The sequence below is a fragment of the Diabrotica virgifera genome, chromosome 6 (assembly GCF_917563875.1).
Source record: "Diabrotica virgifera virgifera chromosome 6, PGI_DIABVI_V3a".
Classification (NCBI taxonomy): Eukaryota; Metazoa; Arthropoda; class Insecta; order Coleoptera; family Chrysomelidae; genus Diabrotica; species Diabrotica virgifera.
Window position 1 is genome coordinate 225,478,288 of NC_065448.1, and position 22,783 is coordinate 225,501,070.

General features: G+C 32.7%; 1 protein-coding gene across 2 annotated transcripts in view; it reads left to right on the forward strand.

Moving 5' to 3' along the window:
• Positions 1 to 22,783, forward strand: part of LOC126887291 (A disintegrin and metalloproteinase with thrombospondin motifs 2-like) — a 168,748-nt gene that overhangs the window by 80,550 nt on the left and 65,415 nt on the right. For both annotated transcript variants that reach the window (XM_050654700.1, XM_050654699.1), the window contains exons 8-9: positions 12,435 to 12,567; positions 20,186 to 20,355. In XM_050654700.1, the coding sequence (XP_050510657.1) occupies positions 12,435 to 12,567; positions 20,186 to 20,355 (303 nt within the window). The remainder of the gene's footprint in view (positions 1 to 12,434; positions 12,568 to 20,185; positions 20,356 to 22,783) is intronic.

Genomic DNA, 22,783 nt, shown 5'->3' on the forward strand with positions numbered 1-22,783 from the left:
TGACGCCGCGTGGTAGTTAATCGATTTTAATACTGCAAATTGCAAATGAAAGGTACATTATACTTCTATACGCAAAAAAAATTTTTAACTTGCTATCTGCTATATTTTCAGTCCGTAACATTTTGAAAAAATGAATTTTTTTTGCGAAAGCTGGATTTCAAAATTTATTTTGAAAAATCTGTTGAACTGATCTTAATGAAATTTACAGTATTGTTTTATTATATCATAAAGTTTTTCTGGGTGAAATATGAAGGTCCTAAGTGTAACATGAATGGTTGAAAACCGTAAAATGCGAATACTTGTTTTTGAATGGTTTTTTCGCAATTATTGCTATTTTGCAGCAAGGGTGACCATTTTTTAAATTTTTAACCAATTCTACTATATATTCTACTATTTTAACAATTCTAAATATATTGTAGTAACTTTAATTACCCAACTTTTATGTCAGTACAACTTTTCTCGGAAATGAACACTTTTAAAGTTATAATCAAAAAACGAAGAAAAAAATCGAATTTTTCCTTCATTTTTTGACATTTTGATTATTTAAACAATGTTCCGGACCTTTTTGAGAGGGAGGATAACCCAAATATTATTGTTTGAGTTATTTTCAAGCAATTTCTGCAAAAAAATTTGAGTCACCTCTCATCGTCCAAATGTATTAATATTTTTACAGATGCGCCCTGGTCTAGTAAGCAATTAACACGTTGACGGACAGAACGTCTATAGACGTCTAATTTCCTTTGATGTAATGTGACACAACGTCTCTAGACGTTACATTTTTCCCTATTCTACTTTGCAAAATGTATATAGTGCAACGAACTGTCAATACTGATGGAATAGGCATGAAGAAAATTAATGCCGCCAACATACAAGAGAGAGGTCCTAGAGAGACAGAGAATTTTTCAGGTAAAATTTGACAGACCGTGTAATTCCAGTTGCCTATATTAACTTAAATCGGGAAAAGGGACCTCATATTTTTTAAATTTTATTAACTTAACTTAATTTTTAAATACTGCCTATCACCCCTGATACCAAGTTAAAAAAATATGAGGTCCATTTCCCCGATTTAAGTTGATATATTATAGGGCCTGTCAAATTTTACCTGACAAATTCTCTGTCTCTCTCAGGACCTCTCTCTTGTATGTTGGAGTCAATCTTGCTTCACTATTTGAATGGGACGGGGCCATTCCATCCGTATTGACAGTTCATTGATATAGTATCACAACACTTGCTTATACATTTGACGCACTGTCCGTCAACGTGTTAATAAACATAAAAAAAAATTTATTGCCTATTCGTATATTGTTCCCGCGAATGCATATGTCTGCAAATTTTCATTCATTTGCATTGGAGAAAAGGCAGTCAAATTAACGTCTAAAGATTTGACGCAAACTGTTGAACTAAAGAAAAGCGTTTAAAAATAATACTAATTAAATTTAAATGTTTTATAGTTTATTGACAATATCCCTTAGATACTTATATGCCGCGTAGTTTACTTGAAAGAACGTATAAGACACGGTCCTGCAGGTTTCTCGTTCGTTCGTTGGTTTACGCAAAACCTTTCGTGCCGGACTCTCTCGAGTGAAATGTAATGGAAAATTAAAAAGAATTCCTCCACGAATTCTTTCTCGTTTCAGCGAAGACGTGCAACAACTTGTCTTCTATAAATATATATGAAATTTGTCATTTCTAAAGGGTTGTTGGGAAAATAAACGACCTATGACTCAGGATATCTTTGAAAACGTTGTTTTTTCTTTTTCTTCGATGGAAGTTTGAGTTTATTACGATATTAACTTTAATGTTAAAGCGGGTCTATTTAATATCTGTATTTTTCTTACAATTGTGTTTATCTCTTTTATTCGTGTTTTTAAATAATGAATTTATTTCAGACTTTTTGACCATTATTCTAGCCGATTTTTTAGGTCGCTTTTTATTTCTTGAATTTTTGAATACAATAAACAATTCACATAAATCTTGCAGGAATACAGTTATAGACCTGGATCCCGCGTAAGAAAAAAAAGTTGAATAATAGCAAGCTGAAAACTTGTTAATAGCTTAAGGGTGTCTGGAACTGACTGGAACAGGGGAAGTTTTAATTGTGAAGCATGCTAAATATGTCGTCCTGACAAGAAAAATAGCAAGTTGTTTTTAGGTTTATTCAATAGCCAACGTTATATAATATATATAAAAAAATGTTTGTCCGACAAAAATGTTGGGCATTTTAACGAGTCCGACACGTAGAACATGTCACATCACAGGAAAAATGTTGGTGATAAATAGCAGTCTGATTTTTGCATGAGAGTTTAATGAAAGGTTAATAAATCAATTAAAAGTTCTGTCCGACAAAATTAATGGGAAGTTTTCGTAGTCCGACATTCTAAACATGTAAGATATAGACAAACACACTGGTGATAAATAGCTTTCCGACAAAAACGAAATTTAATTAAGTAAATTATTCCTTACAAAGAATGACTGTTGTCGGAAAAAATAAGGGGTAGATTTTATAGTCGGACAATTTAAAAAAATAATTTTTGAAATTTTAATATCGGGTGATTACTCTGTCAAAAATACCTACAATCAATTACAATCGATATCTTTCGATTTACCTCAACATCATTTAGGTACCTCACTGTAATACATTCTAACTAGTAGATTAGGCAAAGTATGGGCCGCTCTGTGCATCGAGGTGTAACGCCAATACTATGGATTGAGTGGTCTAGCCATCTTTGTCTGTCACATGTGCGGGATCGCTTGGTTAAAAGAGATAGATATACCTCCGATCGACTTTTTGCTCTGTATTCCCTGTCTACCCTTATGTCTATGAATACATTGCCATTTAAAAACTGTCACTTTTGACAATATTTCATAATAAATTGCAATCGTAACTTTAAATTTAAACTAATGGATTTATTTTGGCAGCAAATTATTTATAGCAGTGACATATTACATTATATACTATTTCATTTGTAGAAATTTTAGAAAAATTTTTTTTTTTTTAATTTAGCTAATGCCTCGACAACTAATGGCCATTGGCATGGTAGGTACGGTAATTTTGAACAGTTAGGTACCTAGTGTCATGTGTAGTGTGTGTGTTGAGTAAGTGTCTTGTTACTTTGCAAAGTCGACGTCACTGTCTTTGCAAAGAGACGCTAATTGTATCCGAACGTCTGCGGTCCCTCCGGTGAGTACCGATCCCACAAGGACAGAAACTATATTCATTTATTAATTTATAATAAATGAAAAATTTCTGACCCTGGTGAGATTCGAACCCACAACCTTTCGGATTTTTTCGATCCAAAGGCAGGCGCTCTTACCACTGAGCCACGGAGGGGGTTCAAGAAAAATTACGATATACAATTTTAATAAATAATTTATTTAGGTACCCTTGTTCAAACAAGCCCGTTTTAACTCAAAAGCATTATAGCACGAAAAGTTTTCACAATTATCTGACAACTGATCCTCTTTGAATTAAGGACCAAGTATTTTACGAACTTTGTAAAATGTTCGACAATTACTCAAAATTGTTCCGTCGAATTGTTTGGTGGCTTAAAATTTAAACTGTTAACACTTAAAAATAGGCACAAAAACACTCCATAGTTAATATAAATTTTAATTTCCAACACACGAGAGAAAAAGAACGTCAGAGACCATATACTTTTAAATACTACCATTGCTTATAAAGCACCCAGCATGTAGTTATTAATCAATGATACTACTTTGTGTAGTATAGAGCACAAAGTGTCACACAGACAAATGCAGCCTTCTATTATATTATAATATATACCCATACTTCTGCATGTGTCATTTGTACGTCTATGCTTATAAGCACCGAATTTTTACACTCTTCACATTTTTAAACGTCGTTTACAGGGTTAAGATTTGATTATGGAAAAAAATGAATACAACGTTTTTTGTAGTAAATTTTCCATACTTTCTGATGCGCCTAATTAGAAAACCTTAAGATATTGCTTTCACATATTCTATGACACTTTTCATTATCATTTTGAGAATATCTAGAACAAACTCCACCCAAAAAAATAATTTTTTTGCAATATATACATGCACTGATACCTACCTCACTGTTTTTGGAGTGTGCATGTATGTACAGTAGGAAAAATGAAAGAATACCCATGAACGAACATATAAACACGCTGTATTTTCCTGTCTCCGTGTCACACAAAAAATTGGCCAGCGCAAGTACATGTAATAATTATTGTTACATGTACTTGCACTGGACAATTTTCTTTGTGATACGGTGACAGGAAAATACAGCGTGTTTTATATGTTCGTTCATGGGTATTCTTTCATTTTTCCGACTGTACATACAAATGCAAGTATGTGAATATAAATAATAATATAAAACTAAAATAGCTTTATCAATATGCGACTAAGTCATTCTGAAAAAATGATTTTTTATTCATTTCCTTCGATTTTCCCGAACTTTTTGTCCGACATATAACTTTTTGCGTTACAAAATATAATTTGTACATAAAACAATCAAAATTAACTTGTTATTTATCACCATCATTTTTGTCTATATCTAACATGTTTATAACGTCGGACTACGAAAACTTCCCATTAATTTTGTCTGACAGAACTTCCAACTGATTTTTTAACCTTTCATTTAACTTTTATGCAAAAATCAGACTGCTATCTATCACCAACATAATTCCTGTGATGTGATATGTTCTACGTGTCGGACTCGTTAAAATGCCCAACATTTTTGTGGGACAAACATTTTTTTATATATCATATAACGTTGGCTATTGAATAAACTTAAAAACAACTTGCTATTTTTCACAATCATAAACTTGTCAGGACGACACGTTTATCATGCTCCACAATTAAAACTTCCCCTGTTCCAATGTTCCCGTGCATCAAAGTTTGTCCGACTAGACACCGTTAAGCTATTAACAAATTTTCAGCTTGCTATTAATCAACTTTTTTTTCTTACGCGTGATCCAGGTCTATTAATGCTCTGTTTGTTTTTCGGTAATTTCTTGTGTATAATTAAACCTATTGCTCCAGTTGTCTATTATGTTTCTCATTTATAGTGGAATATGTTTCATGATTTCGGTTTGACCTGATCTTCACCTCTTCTTTTAACTTCGCTACTATACTATAATAATACACACACCCAAACTTATATGGAATCATCTGACATTTCCTATTATTTCTCACGAATTAAAAAAAAACACACGAAGGCAAACAATATTTATTTTAAAGCAATTTAATAGCAAATAAATAACAATTAAATCAAACAATAAAGTATTTAACAAACAAATTGAAACTACATAGGTACTTGTTTTAAAGTCAATAGCATAAAAAATTTTAATGCAAAACGAATAATAATTAAATTGTTTTTTGAAATTATACTTCTTTAGGCGCGATTGAAAGTAAAATTTTTCATAAATCTGCGCGCATGCGCACACAGACAGTATGAAGTTCGTTTCTAATCTTTCAAGATATGTATGTATTAGCGGTGTCAGCGCAAATAAGTCATTAAAAGGATATATTAGTGTTTTTAGTAAATGTATTATTTATTATAATTTTTGTGTCATTGGATTTATCTTCCTTGGCGTAAAATAATAAAATATCTATTTTTATATTTTACTTGTCACCGTGATGTGTAATTATGTATATCCGAAACGTCAATAACAAGCGCCTCGATGCCTGGTTCGTAGAACATTGGACCAGAGATCAAGAGATCGCGAGATAGCGGCTTCAAATCCCCGACGATACATTTTTTTTAAATTTGTTTTTGTCATTGTTAAGTTTTGGTTAGAGGGACCGCAGACTTCTTCTTCTTCAGGTGCCATCTCCGCTACGGAGGTTGGCAATCATCATAGCTATTTTAATTTTTGAGGCAGTAGCTCTAAATAGTTGTTTCGAGCTGCATCCAAACCACTCTCTCAGGTTCTTCAACCATGAAATTCGTCTTCTTCCGATGCTTCTGCGGACCGCAGACGTTCGGATACAATTAGCGTCTCTTTGCAAAGATAATGACGTCGACTTTGCAAAGTAACAAGACACTTACTCAACACACACACACTACACATTACACCTGAGTTAGTGATAAGTTATACAATTACGTGGCTAAAGGTTCTAGTTCTAAACCAAGGCCAGAATCAGAGAAAAAAAGTTTTGGTTAATTTTTGGTAATTATTTTTAATTTTTTGTATTGTAACTGTTAAGTATATTTATTTCGTTGAAATTATAATAGTAGAAGTATAACTTCTTACGTGCTTACAAAGTACACACACATTCTTTTATTTTATTTTTTTTTGTTTTTTTTTTTTGATAGTCAGTGTTATCACCTCTAGCCCTTATGCAAGCTTGTTTGCGTGCGCACGCTCCTAATAAAATTATTAACATTTTTTTGTGGTAGGTTGCTTCATTTTTCAAGAGTAGCTTGTACTAGCCGTGCGGTGTTTTGTGGATTATCTCGGCGACCTCTAATTGGTCTTTTAAGCATATTGTTTAATCTTCGTGGCTGAGTGGAGGCTGCTCTTCAGTTGATTGAAACACCAATAGCACTTAGATAATTTATTTATAAAGACCGGCACTAGGGAAGTTACCCCGGGAGAACGATGAGTACTGACTATGGCTTAAACGCGAGTTATTTGAAGACTCTATAATACTACATGTTGAATGAAGGAATAAAGTTAAAGGCACATCTGGCCTGGTTGAAGTGATTCTTGAGAATGATTCTAAAATGTATTATTTCTTGTTGGCAACATGAATTGGGTCATAGCCCACACGCCAAAAATAACAAAGGCTTTACTTTGTCAGCTAAATTAATGTCCAATACCAAAATATTGTTTATAAATTGCTACAATTAAACAAATGAAATATACCGCACATGTTTAAATATAATAACAAATTAGTAAATGTGATATACGGGGTGATAAAAATATACTGTTAAATATCGGATATGAATAATGAATGTTTGATATTTGACAATATTTCACAAATACTCTATAGGGTTAAGCTCAGGCGAGCAAGCAGGCCTCTCCAAACAATGGATACCTTCTGCTTTAATGATGTCTCCAGTCACTCTAATGTTGTTCTGAAGCTATTTTCTTGTGGCATTTTTATAATCAAGTATATTCAAATGGGAAATAAGCCACAATTTTACCTAAAAATGATTTTATTAACGTTTCGACGCCCAAGTCGGATGTCGTTGTCAAAATACAAAATAATACTACATACATAAAAATGTTGTTGCTTAGTAAAAAATTCTTCTAATAATTTATTTAATCTGACTCATTTATATCGGTAATTCAGACACGTATTATTCATTTTAAAGTAGACGACTTTAAAATGATATTGCCAATATTGATGAGTTGCGTTTCTGGGACGACTTTACTAAAAGATAGTTCATTCGATTACATGAAATCAATCCCAACTCAAGAATATCCGCCACAAAAAAATCATAGCATTTAATCTGTCTTTAAAAAGACAACCAAATGTAACGGTGGCACTGAAATTCTCGCGTTAGAGATTCCATAGTAAATCACGAGGGAAAACCAGGAAAAACCTCGTGATACTATCCCGACATCGTAAGTATTTGGGTTTACATTTAGTTTACTCTCAAAACTAATACCAAATTCTGACTTGATATTTTAAATTTTAAATAATACTAAAATACTAAATATGTACTAACTCGATATGTTACTGATTTACTAATTGTGGTATTTTCTTTCTTTTGACTTCCTCCTTTAATATGGGTAACCACATCCTACTGCATTCTACCGAGGAATTTGCGACACAATTGGTTTCATTTAGCATAATTAGAGCCGCTTCTTTGATTTGTCTCTTTTTACTATCTGCTTCTTTTAGGACTATACTTGAATCTCTCCACTGAACTCTATGTTCATTATCTTAGAACGGGATCCTACAACATTCACAAGAAATAATACGAGGAAAATATCAATACCATATATAAAAGGACTATCCGAGAAACTTAAAACAATAGGAAATAAATTCAACATATCAACAACATTCAAAACAACAAACACTTTGAGATCTATTCTATCTAAAACTAAACCTAACAGTGAACAAGAAAGAACAAAGAATTGTATTTATAAATACCTTGTGAATGCGAACAATTTTATATAGGTGAAACGTCAAGACCAATAGACGTTAGAGTAAATGAACATCAGTCTTATATAAAAAATAGAGAATTTGATAGATCTAAAATATGTCAACACGCATGGGATAATGAACATAGAGTTCAGTGGAGAGATTCAAGTATAGTCCTAAAAGAAGCAGATAGTAAAAAGATAAAAATCAAAGAAGCGGCTCTAATTATGCTAAATGAAACCAATTGTGTCGCAAATTCCTCGGTAGAATGCAGTAGGATGTGGTTACCCATATTAAAGGAGGAAGTCAAAAGAAAGAAAATACCACAATTAGTAAATCAGTAACATATCGAGTTAGTACATATTTAGTATTTTAGTATTATTTAAAATTTAAAATATCAAGTCAGAATTTGGTATTAGTTTTGAGAGTAAACTAAATGTAAACCCAAATACTTACGATGTCGGGATAGTATCACGAGGTTTTTCCTGGTTTTCCCTCGTGATTTACTATGGAATCTCTAACGCGAGAATTTCAGTGCCACCGTTGCATTTGGTTGTCTTTTTAAAGACAGATTAAATGCTATGATTTTTTTGTGGCGGATATTCTTGAGTTGGGATTGATTTCATGTAATCGAATGAACTATCTTTTAGTAAAGTCGTCCCAGGAACGCAACTCATCAATATTGGCAATATCATTTTAAAGTCGTCTACTTTAAAATGAATAATACGTGTCTGAATTACCGATATAAATGAGTCAGATTAAATAAATTATTAGAAGAATTTTTTACTCAGCAACAACATTTTTATGTATTTAATATTATTTTGTATTTTGACAACGACATCCGACTTGGGCGTCGAAACGTTAATAAAATCATTTTTAGGTAAAATTGTGGCTTATTTCCCATTTGAATATACTTGATCACTCTAATGGTATGTGGAGGTCCATTATCATGCATGAAAAATTAAATTTTCTGCTGTTGCGCCTCTCCAGAGTCTAACTGCAGGTTATCAACGTACCTGTGAGCAGTTAAAATTTATTGGATGAAAATTATAGGAGTTTTTTTACGGATATCAATTCCTCTCCAGAACATTACAGGGGGACTTTTTCTGATAATAACACATTTTGTCAATTCTCAATGTTTCAGTTTTGGTGGTAAAGACACCAATTTAGTCAATCAATCTTGTGCTGCCTGGATAACTCGAGAACCCATAACTGTCTCCTGCTGTATGCTTGTGACACGAACTTTTCTTCTCATCGTTTCAACTGAAACAGTTAATCCTTTAGCTTCCAAAAGCTTCCTTTGAAGCTGAAGGTGAGAAATGGGTAGGTGTCTTCCAGCTGTATGACAATTAAACGATCGTGGAGAGCCGTTATTACTTTTTGGCGACTTTCCCTTGCTTTATTTTTGAGCTTCCTAGGCCTAGCTCTACAGCTATCTCCCTTTGAGAACATTACTTGCTCCACAAGACCAATAATCTCTCCCCATTGTAAGCTCTCTAACCCCATCATGAGGCTCATTTTCGTTTTTGGACGCAAAATTTAGTTGATCTATTTTCGTTCAATTTGCAACTCAAGCAAATAACCTATATCGTACCGAGATGTACGATCTGATTGTCTTATAGATTTGTTTGTTTTCAATAAAAACCCTTATTTTTCTCAACAATAACAAATTTTTTCAAAGAAATAAATATTGCTTTGAAATACATGGTGATTCCATATAACTTTGGGTGTGTGTATATCCAATATGGCATGTTTGAGTTCAGACTCTTATTTTCTTATCGTTTTAAAATGTTGTTACATTATATTTATATGTAATTATGTGCAGATTTCGTCGTTTTTCATAACCGTTGTTCATACCGATACCTTGGTTGGAACAAGTGAGCTGCCGGAAACTGATGGCCCTTTTCTTGAATGTCCGTTCATGCTAAGGAGGTTTTGGCTTTCAATACCACCCTTGCCAGGCAAGTTGGTGAGTTGGTTTTAGAAATTGGTAGGATGTTATAGGTATTGGATATAAATTGGGTTAGGTCATGATTTTTCTCCAGTACAAGAATTGAGAGAGAATCAAGGCTTGCATATGACGGGGTCGCATTTCTAAATTAACTCTGTACTTTTCTGAAATTGTAACCGTACTACTACTACTATCGGTTTACAACGTTCTCCGACGCCTTCCGACTCCTAAACGCCATTCTTCTCTGTTTAACCATAGACCTGGAGGGATTTCTCTTTCCTCTAGTTCTTTTTCAATTCCTTCCCTCCAGTTTCTTATCGCCCTACCTCTTTTCCTTTTCCCTTGTGGCGTCCACGCCAAAATCTGTCATCTGACATTCTCTGTACATGACCGTACCATATTAGTTGTTTTATTTTTATGTCATCAATTATTATTTGTGCGACTCCCATCCTTTCTGTATTCTCTCATTTGGTATCCAATCTCTTCTTGATTTTGCCTACTGCTCTTCGCCAGAAATGTACTTCTGTTTCTAGTAAAATTTTCTATGTTCTTTATTTCAATGGCCAAACTTCACTGCCATATTTGATTACACTTTTAATATGGTATTGTATACGAGCTGCTTGTTCGCTTTGGATATTGTTTGGTCCCACAGAACATAGGCGTAACCAGGGGGGTTTTGGGGGTTATAACCCTCCCCATTGGGATGTATTTTGAGCTATATACGCTTAACACCATAGCCCTCAGAGACCTTCCAGTAGTTGTAACCCCCCTTTCAGGTAGTTGAAACCCCCCCTTAGGATCATCCTGGTTACGCCTATGCCACAGAATACCGTTATCCATGGATATGGCTTTTCTTCCCTTATGTTTTTGTCTTTTATAGCAGTATCGAACATTTAAATAACGTTTATTGCATTTACATAACATTTATTGCAACCCAATAAACGTTATATACGTTATACTGTAAATATCTCAATTAAAATCTGTTTGGACGCAAGACACTGCTGAAATAAAACCGACGCTGATGAAATCTGCGAGATAACTTTATTAAGTGAGATTTTAGTGCATTTCCCGGAAATTTTCCGTAAAATACAATCTTCGCAAATCAATAGAATTAATTTTATCCCGGAACATCCCTTCGCTTTTCCAGTTTGCTAGTTAAAACGATACTAGACACGAGATAAACCTAATTTGCTGTAATAAACTTTACATTTTATGAGTTTTAGTAGAATAAAAATGATTTCAGATATATACGAATTATCTTTTATGATCGTTTTTTGTTTTTAAGGGAAGCTGAAAAAATTGTTCACTCTTTTGATATAAAAACTGTATTTTCTTCTAGTCAGTGAGCGTAAGAAATACGAGGAAGACTCTAATAAACTGAGAATTTAGCCGAAAAAATATAATCATGTTATATGTAAATTATTATGTAGTTACTTATTGAGTTAAATGCCAAATTACCAGCGACAATCAAACTGCCGAACTACAAAGAAGGATCACCTTAGCATGGGCCGTCTATGGAGCTCTATCAGTCATCTTCAACAGCAACATGACAAATTATTTGAAAAAGAAGACGTTAGACCAATGTGTGCTTCCAGTCATGACTTACGGCGCCGAAACATTATCGTTAATCCAGGCCACAGCAATCAAACTTAGAGTGGCCCAAAGAAGAATGGAACGGCCACTACTTGGGCTGACTGTCAGAGACAGGGTTTGAAACGAGGAAATCAGAAGAAGGACAGGCGTCACAGATATAATAGAGTGAGTAGAATGACCGAAGTGGAATTGAACGGGCCGTGTAGCCATAATGAAGGACGGGAGATGGACCCAAACAATTACAGTGTGGAGACCACAAGAAAACAGAAGAAGAGGTAGACCACCTGCACGATGGACAGACGACGTCAAAAGGATTGTTGTGAATTGCTTGCAGGAAGCCCAACGTCGACAAAATTGGAAGAAATTAGGGGAGGCCTATGTTCAACTTTGGATGCAAAATGCTGGACGATGATGTAATATTAAAGATTATAGGCAAAATGCTCTCTTAAACACTCCGCGCAATTGTATCGTTGGTGATTTCGGTAGGAAACCAAATGGCATGGAAGAATATCACCAACTGGAAAGCCTTATCTCTTGCCGTACTGCTACACCATAGGTCGATCAGATACCAGCCTCAGATCTGAAGTTACAGACTCGATTATAATTTTAAATTACTACGTTGGGTTTTTTATTTTTCCGTAGACGGGGCCTGAATTCGAATGCACTCCCACTAGAGTATATCTTCCGATAATCTCGAGTCGTATTTACCTCGCTTGGCTATCTGACGGACTATCTTTAGTACCATCTTTTAAATATATCATTTATTGATCTTTTCTTATGTTATTGTCTGTTTATTTATTTATAGGTATACAATGTGTACTGCCTTCGAAATTATAGAACCATGTACACACCTATGGTGCGGACACGAAAAAACCCCCTTAGTGTGTAAGACCAAAAAGGGGCCGCCCCTTGAGGGAACTGAATGTGGTTTTGGTAAGGTAAGTGAAATCAATTGTTTGAGTTTACTGATAATTAAAGAATATAAAACTTTTTCCCTACATAATTCCCACAACATTAAAGAAAGGAAACAACACCTCTCAGAATAACATCTCTCAGAATTTCACTCAAAACGTGGCTAATACCAAAAATGTTCAGCTCTTTCGAATTCCAATCTGGAAATCGTTTTCAAAAAATTATGAAGGATTTAGTGGGTCATTTAGTAGACATTAGCCACGTATTGAGTGAAATTCTGAGAGGTTTTGTTATACCCTCGGATTGAAATTATGATTTTTCTGTGCTTATGTTGTTAATTATAGATAAACGGAAAATGGAACACTAGATCGAGAAATTGCCCACAAGATACAACCTGGTTGGTTTAACTAAACCGTGGTACTCTGGAATGGAAAACTCGGGAAAGGGTTGAAAGGAAAGATATATAAGAGTGAGTTGCGGCCTGGTATGGTGTATAGTGGTGAAGTGTTGCAGTGTGGCCTCTAAAGAAGGTTCAGGAAAAGAAGCTGGATGTAGCTAAAATGAAAATGTTATGGTCTATAGTGGGTAAGACTAGAATGGACAAAATTAGGGACGATTAGAAGAGAAAAAATCGGTCACAAAAAGGGTTAAAGAAAAAAGACTGCAATGGTTTGTTCAAATTAAACGTAGAAATGATAACTGTGTGGGATGAAGAATAGAGCTGTTAGTAGTTGTGGAAAAAGAGATAGAGAAAAGTCGAGAAGAAGATGGAAGGAGTTTCTGTCAGAGAAATTGAGAGGGAAAGAATTAAATGATGAAGACAATAATAAGGCAGAAATAAGTGAGGAAAAAGAATAAGGAAACGTGACTTCTAAAAATGGAAAAACAAATAAGAAAAAGAAGAAGAAGTAGTTATTCTCTGTATCTCTGCTGATCTGCAAATAATTCTTTAATGTCGGTTTATTCTTGTTGCTTAGTTCTTCTTTCAGTATTGGTAACCGGAGCTATGCCGAAAACAAAGGGACAGTGGCAAATAAAATTTTTTTAAGAAGTAATAAATGATAAAAAGACTTTAAAAAAATTATTCCATCACGACGAAAATAATTTTCTTGTTTAACTTGTTTAAGATTAAAACAAGAAAACACTTCTTTTTACATTATTTTTTAAGCTTAATTGTATTAAGGAATTCCCTAGCTTTACGAAACACAACGTAAAAAATGGTGGATAAACGTTTTTATAAAAAAACACTCCAGTAGAATCGGTAAAGGCGAAAATTCTATTACGTTCCGAAAAGAGAGAACAAAGCGTTGAAAAAATTCGTTGTTGTGATAGCTTTGAAAGTTGTTAAAATTTATCCGGTCTATAACATTAGAAAAATCCCAAGGGCTAACAAAGGCATTACAGCACAAAATCAATACAAAATTGAAAATCGAACAGTACAACGCTATAGCTCAACTAGTAAAAGGGAGAGCGCTTTACTCTGCTGCAGGGACGGCCTGGACGGGCTTCGGTCAAGCGTTATAACGGTAACGGGTTAGTAAAACAAAAACTAGAAAAACAGTAGAAAAGCAGCACTACTACTTCTTCTTCTTGTCCTCTAAACTACTTTGCCCACCAGGGTCTCAGATTTTTTGTTGTTTTTGTGAAGGGTCGTCTTTATTTGAACAGGCCGTCGTATTAGATGTGATAACACTTTCGAGCTGTCAGATAGGGGGCCTAATAATTATAAATATAATAGTGGTCTTTTAGCGGAAAGAATACAACTTATTAGCAACTCAAGTTAAAATTTTCACTCAATCTACAAAAGTCCATTATCACATACCTTTAACCTATTGGTCTTGGTTAGTGTTACCCAAAATGGGTCTTGGACTTGCAGTCTTGGTCTTGTTCTTGCGTTTTCGCAAGACCAAGACCAAGACCGCCTAATTTTAGCAAGACCAAGACCAAGACTTACCGTGCAAGACTTAAGCAAGAACAAGACTAAACCTGCGAGACTCTTGCTTCTTGCAGTTAGAACTGAGGGTCCTTTTAGGGAGTATATAAGTTCGGCTATATTCTTAGATACTCTTTAATAAACAAAAAAAATTGTAAAAAAAATTGAAAATTGGATTTATGCTCATTACGAACAATACCATAAACATACATAGCGAATCAAAATATTCATTAAGAAAACACTTGACACATTTGACATGTACTCAGAGGACATTATTATAATGTAAAAACAAAATATTTTGTACAGTCTTTCCCAGCAGCCGACTTCTACGTTCTGAAATTAATTGTCCAGGTTTTAAGAATAGTCGTCTTTGTCGTCAAAATACCGAAATATTATTTTAACGATATACACTTCTCCAAGAAATGAACGCACCAGCTTAAAAACGAGTAATTTTTAATGTCTCAAATTTCCTAAAGCTGTTGTCCGATTTAAGTGATTTTTTTTAATATGTTGTCTTATTCTTTATAAATATGTATTGCTGTAATAATATTGTTGCTAAACTGGTCAATTATTGTCATTGTATGCCGGGTGTTTACGGGTCCAATCAAACTGTGATTTTTCTCACTCTGTGACTTTCTAACTATAGCCTCATATTTATTTTCTTATCATTATGTTTTTTTATTCATTCACTTATATTGGATAAAAAAAAGTCAGGTACTTTTTTAATTAGCCATGTTTTTCATCAATGCAGGATGTTTTTAAATAAGTATGGCAAACTTGAACGGGTACCTAATTCTGCACAAAAAAGGAATGACAGTTTGCTTCATAAACGTTTACTTTATAAATGCTTCGTTTCCCAAATAGGGGGTGTTGAAATTTTTCTTACAAACTGACAATTGATTTATTGCTCTAAAAATGATTGAGATATGCAAATGAAATTTTGTGGATAGGCAGCTATCATTTAGATCGTGGGTTCAAACCCCACCCGGTGTCAGTTGTTTAGATATTTATTAATTTAGCTAGTCTTTACTATGGCTGTGATATTCGAGCTTAAAATGTACCTCTCTGTTACGTTGTTCTAAGATATGCAATAGGCAACTGCGAGACTTGCAAGACTCTTGCTGCATGACCAAGACCAAGACCGGGAGCTCAATACCAAGACCAAGACCAGGTGTACTGGCGCAAGACCAAGACCAAGACCAAGGCTGTCTAAGTCTCGTCTTGGTCTTGCATTTGGGCAGCACTAATCTTGGCAAGGTTTTTAATCATAATATTCCCAAATATTACACATACTTACTTTTAAACAATTCTGCGTACCCGCAGAAAAACATTAAATTGGTTTAATCTTAAAAATATCGGATAAGGACCTATATGAGGACCTAGGAATGGACTATATGGATATAATTGTCAAAAAGATGTGAGGATATCACGAGCAACGACTTCATAGGCATGAGAATATTGAATTCAGCTCCTAGATACTACTGGGTACTGGGAAACCCACAGGATTAAAGAGGACAAAGCCTTTTAAACTAGTTTGAGTAATAGTGAAAAGCATAGTGCTTGTAAACGTATGCATGTTAGAGACTAATGCTAATTAGTTTAGCTTGCTAGTTTAGATAAGAGAGACTATGGGGTAAGATTTAATTTTAAGGAACAGTAGCAATTTAGTTTAAATTGAAATTGCTCATTGGTGATTTATGACTAGATTGTAATTGTAATAATTATTATTAGCACCGTACTGATGATTATGGCAAAAAATATATCGTTCTTTCTTTAGCTGTAAGCTGTACATAATACTTGATTTTACAGCCCTTCAAAGCTCCCCCCTTTTTAATTTGTATTTAATGCCATTGAGATGCTTTAATATGCTATAAAAAATGATCATTATAGTAAAGAATTTACATACAGTGCCAGTCAAAAGTCCGAAAGTAAATGCGAAACTACAATTTTATATTTATTTCATTTATTCATCAAAATGAGCTTAAGCTCCAACAAAATTAGTATGACTGAACAGGTATTTTCAATACCTTTCAAACGAGGTATCACTTACCATAAGATCCCATTTAAAATTATCTGTCACAGTGGCGCTGTAAAGTCATATGTTACTATTACGTCATCTGTCATGACTAGTTCAGAATCCTACGTCCGTTTATTTCCTTCCTCCAAACTTCACTAATAGGGGAGTGCATATAGATTTTCACTTCGGAAAAAATCAAACAAGATAGAACTTTTTGTAATTTCATTAAGAAATGGTGAATAAACAACATATCAAAAAGTTCTACTCGAGAAGTGGGTGCTTCATTTTTTATTAAACAAATGAACTGCGAAAATAGATGTTTTTTAAATAACTCCGAAAATATAAATTTTTGAAAAAAACTGACTTGGCGAATGAAAAATTCAGAAAATTTTACAAAAAACCCTTATATAAAGATTTTTCTAAAATTAAATCTGTAACTTCTATAATTTTTTATTTACCTATAACGCTAAAGTCACCCTTCTCACAAACATTGGCGCACTGTAAACCAGCCTACGGCGAAGTGCACGGTTGAGTTTTTGAAGTTATACTTCTTTACGGGCGTAATGACGGTGAAATTTTATATGGGAAAACCTAGCGACCGGGCGCATGCGCATTATAACTTTGTTCTGATTGGATGTTCAAATGACATGACAAAAATTATCCAATATGGCAGCTGTGGCACAGCTGTGGGACTGTGTTTGGTTATAATGTATGCTTGTTGCGTTTTAAAATTTGTAGGAAGAGAAACAACAAACAAAAAGTTAGTTAATGGTTATACTGCCTTTTTAAATAGTTTTCATATTATATTTTTGGACTTATTTACATAGAAGAGATGATTGTTGCATGCCAATGTGAAAGCTCATCAAACTGTGCCTAGTATGAGTGCCGCAGATCTCGCTTATTCAAAGCTAAAGAATCTTTCACTGGTAAGTGTTTTATAAATAGTTGATCAAATTTTGTTATGATATTTGAACATAGCCACTTTGCACGACGCAAGTGATTGCGAAATGTATTAGTCGTTATACGGGCTCCGATACCTACCTTGAACCTACCAAAATACATAAGTAGTATGTAATACTTTTTTTTACATAATTTGATTACCATCAAAATTTATATCAATATTCACCTAATATATTGTCTTCTTACCCTATGTTTTGTTGTATTTTTTCAATTCTAAATCATTTCAATTCAAAATCAAAATAATTTGATTTACATAAGTTAAAAATGTCAAAAGGTTAATCTGTTTAGTTAGACGATCTTCGCACATAATGACAAGCTGCCTCTGTGGTGCAGTTTTAATGCGGGTGAATCCCAATACAACGCAAATACCAGCCGCGTGGTAAGTTGGTTCGAATCCCAATAGAAACTTTTATTTTTTTATTTTTTTTATACATTTTATGATTGTAAGTATATTTATTATATAATTTTATTTTCAGAAAATACGTATTTAGTTAAAAAATTTTCCGACAATTAATGTTCAGAAATCATTTGTGGCATTTTTAATGTGTTTGTGTGTGTTTTATTTTTTTATTATTTTAATTTTTGGCACTGTTTTAATAAAAATGTTTGAGAAGTATTAAGTATAAATTAATTTAATATTTAAATAAAATATAAATAAAAAGTATATTAATTTCGTTTATAATCATATAATCATATAATCATATAATAGAAGTATAACTTCTTACGTGCGTACAAAGTACACACACATTCTTTTTTTAATGTAATTCTTGAACTAATCGATCAAATAAAATTTTACAAATTGAACATGAAAGAAGAATAATTAAGCTATCTTAGAGTTATAATAAAAAGAAACAAAATGTATGAGCATAAGTACGGTGTGGGCTGAAATTGGGACTTACATGAATTTTGTTTAAAAATGTGTAACTAATACAATTTTTTTAATAAAACTCTCAATTTTGCACAACTTACCTTTCAATCATCTTACTTAACGATATTTTATTCAAAAAAAATCTCAAAAATTTAATTCAAATGATACGACGTCTCAAAAATGTAATTTTTGAAAACTTCATAGTATTACAGAATTAACACCAATTTAATACGGTATTACGCAATTTTCAACAAATATATTACAGTTTTATAGGTGTTTTTTTAAAGCTCAGGATGTAGTCCTTAAAATGCACTAAATTATTTTACTTTAGAAATAAAATAAACTATTCCTTTTTGAGAAAATTAAGAAAGATAACAAAAATGTAATACAAAAACCGAAAATTACCAGCTAAAAAAATGTTTATACAAAGTGATCAAAACTTTTTTCTGTAAAATTTATCTAAAATAAATTTAACAATAAGCTTCAACAATAATAAATGTTCAACAAAAACAAATTTTTTCAGCTCTTACAGTATGTCTGCCTAATTTGGAACCTATTGATAACTTTTTTATTATCAGTTTTATTATCAGTCTTACGAAAAAAAGATATTATTTATAAAATACTCTGCATCGTATATAGTCTAAGATGCAACCATCAAATATAAAATTTTATTAATTTTATACGAGGTATGTCAAAAAATATGAATTTCACTCAAGTACCTTTATATTTCACAATATCAAAAATTGTTATAAAGAAAAGTTGTTTGGAATTAAAAAATATGTTTCAGTGTTCAACCACATCCTTCTAATTAAAATATTTTGAATAATAAAGGCACGTGACTCTTAAGGAAAATGCATATTTTTTACATACCTCGTATAAAACTGAAAAAGTTTGATATCTGATGGTTGTATCATAGATTTTAGACCAGGTAGAGCATTTTATGAAGAATAACTTTTTTTCGTAAAATTGATAATAAAAAAGTTACAATAATTGTAATAAAATCATGATGGGTATCCGTAATTTGAGAAACAATTGAATTTTTTTTAGATTAGAATAATGTTATTGTATATTAAAACATAGTTTTTAATTTCAAACAACTTTTCATAACAGATTTTTTTGATATTCTGGAATAAAAAGGTAATTTACTGAATAAAAGAAATTCATATTTTTGACATAACCCGTATAAAATTGATAAAATTTGATATCTGGTGGTTGAGTTTTAGATTTTGACTGTCCAGAGTATTTTATGAAGAATAACTTTTTTTCGCAAAAATTGATAATAAAAAAGTTTTCCATATAGTTCCTAGCTACGCAAACATACTGTATAAGAGTTTCTGTATAAGAATTTTCAAATCGTAATGCCATATTCGGATTCAGCATAACCAAAAACAAAATGGAAACATATTTGATCAAGTAAAATGATGAATTCAACGATATTTTTAAATTATTTATTCAAAACAATTGTTATTGTTTAAACAATTAATAAACAATTAGCGGCCAAATCTGCGAGTAGAACTAACAAAAAGAGTTTTAGAAAAATATAATCTTGTTTGAATTATTCCGAAACAATGCATCTTTTCGTTCTAATCGCACTCTCCTATATTATAAGTAGTATAACCATTAAAAAGATACGAGGGGTGGACGGACTTTTGACTAGCACTGTATATGAATTCTTGATATGATGATCTAAATCGCCATTGAAAATACAGCCACAACTACTTTGGTAATCGTCAAGGGCCACTGTCCCTTTAATTCCGTAACTCAAAGCTCCTCTTATTTCCCAAAGGTCCAAAATTAAATTCAAACCTTCCAAATCCTTCTAATATATACCACATGCTTATGTTACCTTTTTGTCTCCTTTTTCAGTGGTGTATGAACGGCTACTGCGAGGATTTCGCCAACAGGAGAGTGGAGAGGGTCCCGATCGTTTTGAACCCGCAAGATGGGCAATGGGGCGAGTGGGGTCCCTGGGGACCGTGTACGAGGAGTTGTGGAACAGGCGTACAATTCAGAGGGAGAAAATGTGACAATCCACCGTAAGAAAATCAATTATTACTCTTTTTCTTTCGATACCTTTTTTTATATACGAGTGGTCCGAGACAGTAATTGATATCGTAAATATCTAGAACAAATTGAGAAAGTGTCTTATAATGTACAGGGTGTCCCGGAAAATAGTGCGATCCTTGAAAATATGGGTAGAATGCACCATTTAAAAGAAAACTTTCTCATACATTTTTTTTCATAAAAGTTATTTGTTGCCTCAAAAATAAAAATACATTTGTTTTTATTTATACAAAATATAAAAATACAGCATTTGCTCCCTAGTCCAGGAACCGAAGCTTTTGACCTCGCAATTTTTACAGAATGAATCGATTTACTTGAAAATTTGATAATAACTTGTGGATAGTCGAAGGATCAAAATCTATATGATGCTGAAAGGCGCTTTTACCATGAAGGTGGTTGCCACTCCATCTCGGGGGTGGAAACTTTTTATTATATTTTGACTACAAAAGTTGATAAAAACATTCATTCTAAGCTAAAAATGTTCTATACATTTTTTTGATAAAATTAATAGTTTTCGATTTATTCGCTATCGCATTCGATAATACTCATTTACGATTCACTCAATTTTTGCCGTAGAAAAAATGTTTTCAAACTAAATTCTTGGGAATTAAATAACTTACAATTTCATATGTAAACATTTTTTCGTATCTATGATGCTAATCTTTCTATTTTGAAGGAAATGGCATTTTTTACCAAACTACAAAAATTCGTTATTCGCTTTTACCTCCAGTTTTTTTAAAACTAATCATTCTAAGCCAGTCAAACTTCTAGAATCTATTAATAATACACAAATAAAGAAGAATGAAAAAGGCCAATGACTAAAAACACCGCTAACTTACATTATTATGTTTACAATTGGATTTACCTTTTTTTTTTTCAAAAAAATATATTGATTTTTTAACCGAAACTTTTTATTTTTTATCTAAGAAAGTTTGGGAAAAAAGAATTTTCTAGGACTTTATAAGATCTATAAGCCTGTTGATATTAAATCTTTTTAAAATCTCTATTTGCAAAAAGATATGACTTTGAAAGAGTCGGTAAAGGTGGTTTTTGCATGTTATTACAAGTTTTAATTGTCAATAGCTCACTCAATTTTTGCCGTAGAAAAATTTTTTGCAACCCGGGTTCTTGAGAATTAAATAAGCTACAATTTCATATTTAAACATTTTTTCGTCTCTCTGATGATAATCTTTCTATTCCGAAGAAAAGCCATTTTGTCCAAACTACAAAAATTCGTTATTCGCTTTTAACTCCATTTTTTTTAACTAATCATTCTAAGCCGTTCGAACTTCTAGAACCTGTTAATAATACATAAATAAGGAACATCAAATAAGGTTAATGACTATTTTTAATTAGGGTGGTGATTAGGAGGTTGCTTCCGATTACATTGTCTCTGAAAAAAATGGGGGCTGACATTCTTTTCATTACAAGTCACTTAATTTTTGGGCTAGAGAGAACTTTTTTTTTATTTCTGTTCGAGTAGATAGATATTTTTAAATACTTTAAATTAGTTTGAACAAGTTATCCTCGAAAAATGCATAGTTTTCCCGTCTTTTGACTTTGAAACTACAATATTTAGCATTTGACGAAGAAGAGCTAACATATAACAAAGTATAGCTCGTTTACTATTGGTCTTAAAGAAAATTAAAAAAAAAATGTTTTGTTTATTTTTTTTAAAGGTACATTTTTGTTAAGTAAAGTTGTTTTGATAAAACGAAAACTTTTGGAGTTATTCAGAAAACTTATTAAAAACATTGATTTTTTCGATATAAAACTAACACTTTCGATAGCGAATAAATCGAAAACTATTAATTTTATCCAAAAATTGTATAGAACGTTTTTTGCTTAGAATGAATGTTATTACCAAATTTTGTGGTCAAAATATAATAAAATATTTTCACCCCGAGATGGGGTAGCAACCACCCTCATGGTAAAAGCGCCTTTCGACATCATATAGAATTTGATCCTTGGACTATCCACTACTTATTCTCAAATTTTCAAGCAAATCGATCTATTTTGTTAAAATTGCGAGGTTTTGTCCTTTTTATTAAATTTTAAGCTTCATACTTAGATTACCCTTAAGACTTTCACATTTGTCAGCATAGCCGTGCATGGTATTTTTAGTGTACGTCTGTTCAGCCACATTTCAAATGCCTCCAAACGATTAATGGTGGGTATTTTTAATGTCCACGCTTCGACACCGTATAAGAGGACTGACCGAATATAACATTTAAGAGGAAACAGTAGCGATCAACCGGTAGCAACAAACGCGTTCCAAGATTGCGGCTCTAATTTTGAATATTTTGTCGAGATATTTGGCACACATATTCGTAATATAATAAAGAATGGCGGCACAGAGCCCAATTTCAGAAATATGTTAGTATGTGGAAATTACTCTAC